Here is a 6,607-nt window from a genome sequence, read left to right on the forward strand (position 1 = left end):
AAGATGTTGTAGCTTTAGAGATACATAAAGAAATAATCTTGATTGGCCTATAAAAATAATAATGATTGATTTAAATCTAAAATATAACTTTTAAGTACAAAGTCAACCATTTTAAACATTTTTTACAAACCCTTTTAAACATAAACAAACAAATTTAAACTTAAAATGTATGTAGAGGATCATAATTTTATTTTAATCATTAGTACTTTGTTAGAAAACAAAATTTGAGGCACTGGTAAGTTGTGGCCCCACAAGATTGCTACTGTGACTTCGGGAGCAAAGGCTCTACAATTTACACACATTTTTTTGCCTTGTGTTGTGTCTGAAAGTTGGAGTGTTTTCTCGTTTGCTGTGCTCAGCTCCTTATGGAGCTCTCACTCTCTCCAACTTCACATCGAGTTCCTTCCACAATTCCCACTTTGAATTCCGCTAAACTATCATCCACTAAGGCCACCAAGTCACAACAACCTTTGTTCTTAAGATTTTCCAAACACTTCAACTCAATTGGGTTGCACCATCACAGTCACAGATGCTGCTCAAATGCTGTTCCCGAGAGACCCCAGAGACCCAGTTCCATAAGGGTGTGTTTGTTTTCCCTTAAAGTTCCAATTTTCATTCCTTTGATTGTGTTTTACTTTTAAAAAAAATGATGGGTTTTGCTTAACATTTCATGGTGAATTGAGATTTGGTAGGATGGAAGGTTTTCAAGTTGCTGATTCCTGCAGTGTTTGGGATAGTGGGTTGTTTCTGCATATGCCATTTATCATTTTATTAGTCACTTCAACTTGTTATAACTGACTTTGTGGTGGTTTAGTATGTGATTGGATGAGCATTGACAAAATTGATTCCGAATGAAATTGTTTTTGGTTAAAATTGAGTTTGAAGTGATGTGATTTATGTTTGAGTTATAAAATCAAGTTAATAGTAAAACTTAGGTATAATTTTTTTGATCTAAAACAGAAATGACCTAGTGCTGCTTCAACTTATAATCAACTCTGGACTCAATCAATTCCTCAACATGGAACCAAACATGTAAAAAGTTACACAGAATCTAATGTGAAACCAAACATGCACTTACTTTTGGTTTTTGTATGAGATTTTAGTCTTTTTCATCTGTTTAATGTGAAAAGAATGATGGCAGGCTTGCACTGGAGTTGGAGCTTCTGGATCTGATCGTCCATTAGCTGAAAGACTTTTAGATCTGAAAGATGCTTGTTGGAGATTTTTAAGGCCACATACTATACGTGGTACAGCACTAGGTTCATTGTGAGTAACTTCATAACTTGCTAGGAACTGTTTCTTGCACCTTCATCCCAAGCATACTTGTCTGAAGTTCATTTTCTCTTTGTATTTACAGTGCTTTGGTGGCAAGAGCATTGATTGAGAACACCAATTTGATAAAGTGGTCTCTTTTTTTCAAAGCTTTCTGTGGTCTTTTTGCTCTGATTTGTGGGAATGGTTATATAGTTGGCATCAATCAAATCTATGACATTAGCATTGACAAGTATGAAGAAGACATATGGACAACTTTCTTATTACTTGTTGTCTTCCACTTGTTCTTTTCCTTTTTGTGTCCTCCCCGTTGCACGTTTCTTTCAAAGTTACAATATTTTGCTCTTGAACATGTTTAACTGCACAATGATTTCATTTTAAGATTCTTTTGCTCTAGTTCTTAAATTATTCTCGTCGTAGTTAAATGTCTATCTCAATAAACCCAGATAGTAGTGTTAATCTATGTTGGTTTTATATTTTTTTTTCAGGGTAAACAAACCTTATTTACCTATAGCTGCTGGAGATCTTTCTGTCCAATCTGCATGGTTCTTGGTTATATTTTTTGCAGCTGCTGGCCTGTCAATTGTGGGGTTGAACTTTGGGCCCTTCATTTTTTCTCTTTACACACTTGGCCTTTTCTTGGGTACCATCTATTCTGTTCCTCCATTTAGAATGAAACGCTTTCCTGTTGCAGCATTTCTTATAATTGCCACGGTATGATATGTCCTCCTTTCCACCTAATATTTTCAGTACTAACAACAATTTGTGAATTTGTTCTTTTTTGGGGATTAATTCAGTAGGTTATTGAATTTTAAGTATTTGTTGATTAAGTTCAAAAGATTGACAGAAAAGGCATATACAGGTTCGGGGTTTTCTCCTTAACTTTGGTGTGTACTATGCCACTAGAGCTGCCCTTGGGCTTGCATTTGAATGGAGGTGGGTTTGAGTTTATCATTTGTTGCTTCATATCTGTAATTGGTAAAGTAGAACAACTGAGCTCATGGGTGGCTGCCCAGCTGGTGTTTAAATAGAGGCTCATTGAAAAGTATACTAACTATGAACTTTTGATGTTTCAACCAAGAAAAAGATATAATCAAAAGAATTAAATATCTAAGATAGAATTGCTAAAAATAATGAGGGCACCTGTGATTTTATAACAGTGACAATTTTACAAGGGCAAACTCCACCTTAAAGTGGTTGTTGAGTCAGTCAATTCTGCCTCTCAATATTAATTGTGGTCCCCTAACATCAATCAATGAAGCTTATAGTGGTGTTAGCTTTTCATCCAATATTTTTTTAGGTGTTAGGTTTTATATTTTGGGAGCTTATTATATATTTGTTCATGTATCTTTGCCTGCAGCTCTCCTGTGGTTTTTATCACAACATTTGTAACATTTTTCGCACTGGTAATTGCTATAACAAAAGATCTTCCTGATGTTGAAGGAGATCGCAAGTAAGTTTTGGTATCCAGTTGCATAGTTGCTGATATTGCATTTCACCTATCTTTCACTAAATCTGCATTTGTGTGTGTGAAATGTATATATACTGCTTATAAAGCATACTCTGCTTGCACCCTTTAATTAGGTGCTGTATCTAATATGGATTTGCATGTCATAACTAACTTCAGGTATCAGATATCAACCTTTGCCACAAAATTAGGAGTTCGGAACATTGCTTTCCTTGGTTCTGGAATTTTGTTGGTGAACTATATTGTTTCTGTTTTGGCAGCAATTTATATGCCTCAGGTGAATATAAACTTGCATAATGTGCCAATCACTTACATGAAATTCTTTATCTTTTCATTTATGGAAACAAAATCTTATGTACGTTCTGGAACTATTGACAGGCTTTCAGGCGTTGGTTACTCATACCGGCTCATACGATTTTTGCAATAAGCTTGATTTACCAGGTTTGTTAATTGGATTAATAACTGTCAAGGCTAGTTTAAGTGAATTTTCATAAATGTTTCAGGTGTTTTTTCATGTAATCCCATTTATTCCTCCACCTACCCAGTCACCCCATTTCTCTGAATAAAATATATTTTGTTAATTATTTGTGTTTGTTTAGAGAAATGGGGCAGCTATTGAGTTCTTTGTTGTCTGAAATTTCTTCCGAGTAAAATAAATGTGTTGTTGAAAAGTTTGAGAAGTAGTATTATATCAGTAATAAGTCATCCGTGGCGGGGGGGGGGGGGACAATTAGGGAAACTAAAGAAAAAAGGGAAAGCCAGTGTTATCAAACTTGGACAGGTCATCAGCTCGGTCATGGTGCTGGTTTAGTGGATCTCTAGTCGGACTAGTGGGTGGCTTATTGAATTGCTGTATATTAAATGTTGGCTTAAATATTTTTTTATCCCTTATAAAAAACAATTTTGATTTTGGTCCTTGATACCTTTTTTAGTCCCGATAATTAGCGGAATTTGTGTCTGCTCCCTACAATTTTTTTTTTCATTTGCAATTAGTCGGGACTAAAGTACAATTTTCTAATTTTTCAGGGAGCAAACACAAAATCCGCTAATTTATCAATGACTATAAAGGACCAAAAATAAGATTGTTGTTTTACCAAGGACTCAATGAAAAGCAAAAATTTATTAGGGAACAAACACAAAAACTGAGTATCTATTAGGGATCAATTATGGATCAAAAACATATTTAAGCCTTAAATTTTTTAATTTTTATATTAAAGATTATATAAAATAGATTTTTCATGTGCATATTAAATGATAGAAATTAATTAAGTGGCATTAGAATTTTTATTATCTTGAGTCCATAATATCTGCAATTAAACTATTTCCCTATTTATATAACATCTAACACTCAATCCTACTTCCAAAACCTCTAAATTGAATAGAGAAGAAGAGTTCTGTGGAGCCTGCATTTTATCTTCCCAAGGTTGTTGAATCATTCAGTGTAAATTTCTCATAAATTTTCCTCCTTTCATTTGCTCTAAAAGTTGGTGTTTGTAGACTGTCCAGTGCCCAATTTCTGATTTTAAGCCCCAAAAAACAGATTGTTCACATACAAGGAAAAGAAAAGAGAAAGATCCCCAAAACTCTTCCCCCTTCCATCTAACTGTATAGCTTTACCTGTTTTCAACTTTTAATATTAGACGGCATAAGATATTATTGTGATCAAAACTACAAGTGCTTGAAGATATCTATGGCAACATAAAATTTAGTATTTTCCCTGTATACAGCATTCTTAAGATTGTGGGGCATGGTATGCTGATTAGAGTGTACTGACTATATATGCTTGTTGATATTATAAAGGAAAGCATTTCGCCACAGTAGTGTTGTTGAGATTTTGTCTATCCCGTGCACTATGTATGCTTATTGGGACCTAAGTGCTATGCAGAAGATACTTATATGTTGCTTTCTCATTTTTCTGTTTCTTTCTTTCTCCAAAATGCACAGAAGTTGTGAAATTGTAAAATAGTCATGACTTGTTTTCTTATATTTCAGGCATGGATATTAGAACAAGCAAATTATACCAAGGTAGCTATTATATCTTCTGTAAGAAAATAATTATAGCAACTTATTAACTGTTTTCAATGCTCAGATATCCGATCTCTTGTCTCTTGTAACGTAACGACTACAGATGACATGAATCAGTTCAACTACTGATCAATACCATGAACCTCTTCATGGCATATTAGTTAATATCACGACTTATTGGTTGGTTAAATACTCGCGCTGTGGCACTAAAGAATAGGTTGATTGATACAAATTTCATGCTAGTTAGTTTTATTATATTTTTAGATCAGGATGACATAACCATGCCAATTGGTTTTTAAAAGAACTTGCTTTGCTTGTTCTGGTAGTCCCACTTTGTCTTTTGGGGATATATATATAGAGAGAGAGAGAGACCCAGATTTTTTATCAGTGGAATATGAATAGTTCAATACTAGATTACTCTAGGTGGCAAAATATAGTGACCATTTGTTTTTTCAGACTCCCATATCAATGGTTTAATAACAGGACTAAAATGAAAACATTTTTTGAATTATTATTTTTGTATATAGCTTTCTGGACACCAGCTCTTCTAGTCTATGTTGTGAACTTTTCATTCCTTATCTTTATTTTTCTTCTATCGTTTAAGCTGCTTTTAAAATGTCTGACTATATGCTGCAGGATGCAATATCAGGATTCTATCGATTCATATGGAATCTGTTCTATGCTGAGTATGCAATATTTCCTTTCATATAGCAAGCCTTGCTACATTTTTCTTGGGAAAAGGTGCATACGTGCATAGTTAGAGAGATCTTCTTTGTTGTCTCAAGTATCAATTAGTAAACTAGCTATTTTTTTAATGAGTATTTTTGTATATAAATGTGTGATACTATTTGCTTTTACTTTGATGTAATGCCATTAACATATTTCATAATGTTACACGGACAATATTTTGCATTGTTTTTATACCTCCAAGCTATTCTTTGTCGACCATTTTTAACTCGGATTTTTTTAAAAAGTTGTCAGTGCAATGTAGTTTATGTTCAAGTGAGCATAGAGATGTAGAAAGTAAAATCAAAGTGTGTGTGTATGTGGCATTTTTAAATTTGTAGATTTCCCTTCTGGGTGATGGGCCTGGCGACCTGGGAGGATAATTTTAAATGAAGCATGATGTAGTTGCAAGTTTGTTTCTCACCCAATAAATATAGCTAAGTATCACTAGGAAACTTGTGTATGCTTTAGCTGATATTTGCGCTAAAATGTGTGCATCATTAGGATGTGATCGGTTGATTTTCGAGTTTAGGCCTAACTCAATCTCACAATGCTACTTATATATATTACTATTTTGGTTATATCATTAATTGATGTGAGATCTTGCACCTCTTTCACATTGAGGGTTATACATCTCAAGCGGAAAGTTTGTAAAACTAAACATTTACAGGTGGTTTGATAATGGTCTGCTAGCGGGTTTTGCCATAAGCCAAATAATAATTGTTTGATAGATGTTGGGAAAATTATGCAAAATTTTCTATAATCAGATTTCTAAGAAGCAAAATATATGCGAAATATTTGCACGCACACAATTGATAACAGAGTTCGACCAATTATGTTTATGCCTTAGGGTTGCTACAGATATTTTATTGTAAAGAGAAAATTATAAACAAGTGCTTACAAACTCTCACTCAACTCACAACCTTGTTATACCCAGAAAATATTAAAATAAATATTTTCACTCTCTTTTCCTTTCTCTCTCTCTCTCTTCTTGAAGTTGGGATATTTATGAAGGGGAATAGATAATGTATTTATACAATTTCTCCTCCATTTATTTAGCTTTGTTATTTCTTCTATTGCTTTCCTTGAATTTCTCTCAAGCAAAACATTATATGC

General features: G+C 33.7%; 1 protein-coding gene across 2 annotated transcripts; it reads left to right on the top strand.

Moving 5' to 3' along the window:
* The first annotated feature begins 249 nt into the window (after nt 1-249).
* LOC114391749 (homogentisate solanesyltransferase, chloroplastic-like) lies at nt 250-5,688 on the top strand. 2 transcript variants are annotated; one of them, XM_028352706.1, is made up of 10 exons: nt 299-581; nt 1,142-1,266; nt 1,358-1,504; nt 1,761-1,986; nt 2,135-2,208; nt 2,633-2,725; nt 2,900-3,017; nt 3,119-3,181; nt 4,733-4,765; nt 5,402-5,688. In XM_028352706.1, exons 1-10 carry the CDS (start codon nt 366-368, stop codon nt 5,474-5,476), a joined length of 1,170 nt encoding a protein of 389 aa, XP_028208507.1. In that variant the 5' UTR covers nt 299-365; the 3' UTR covers nt 5,477-5,688. The 2 variants fall into 2 exon arrangements, with proteins under 2 accessions (XP_028208510.1, XP_028208507.1); XM_028352709.1 differs by lacking the exon at nt 1,358-1,504 and having other exon boundaries at nt 250-581.
* The last annotated feature ends 919 nt before the right edge of the window (nt 5,689-6,607 follow it).

This window comes from Glycine soja, chromosome 2, assembly GCF_004193775.1.
Source record: "Glycine soja cultivar W05 chromosome 2, ASM419377v2, whole genome shotgun sequence".
Lineage (NCBI taxonomy): Eukaryota > Viridiplantae > Streptophyta > Magnoliopsida > Fabales > Fabaceae > Glycine > Glycine soja.

Bases quoted from the DNA above. Each gene is read 5' to 3' on its own strand.
- LOC114391749 (XM_028352706.1), top strand. From the start codon at position 366: ATGGAGCTCTCACTCTCTCCAACTTCACATCGAGTTCCTTCCACAATT. The intron at 3,018-3,118 runs GTGAATATAAAC...AACTATTGACAG, and splicing joins CAGCAATTTATATGCCTCAG to GCTTTCAGGCGTTGGTTACT. The intron at 4,766-5,401 runs GTAGCTATTATA...TATATGCTGCAG, and splicing joins AACAAGCAAATTATACCAAG to GATGCAATATCAGGATTCTA.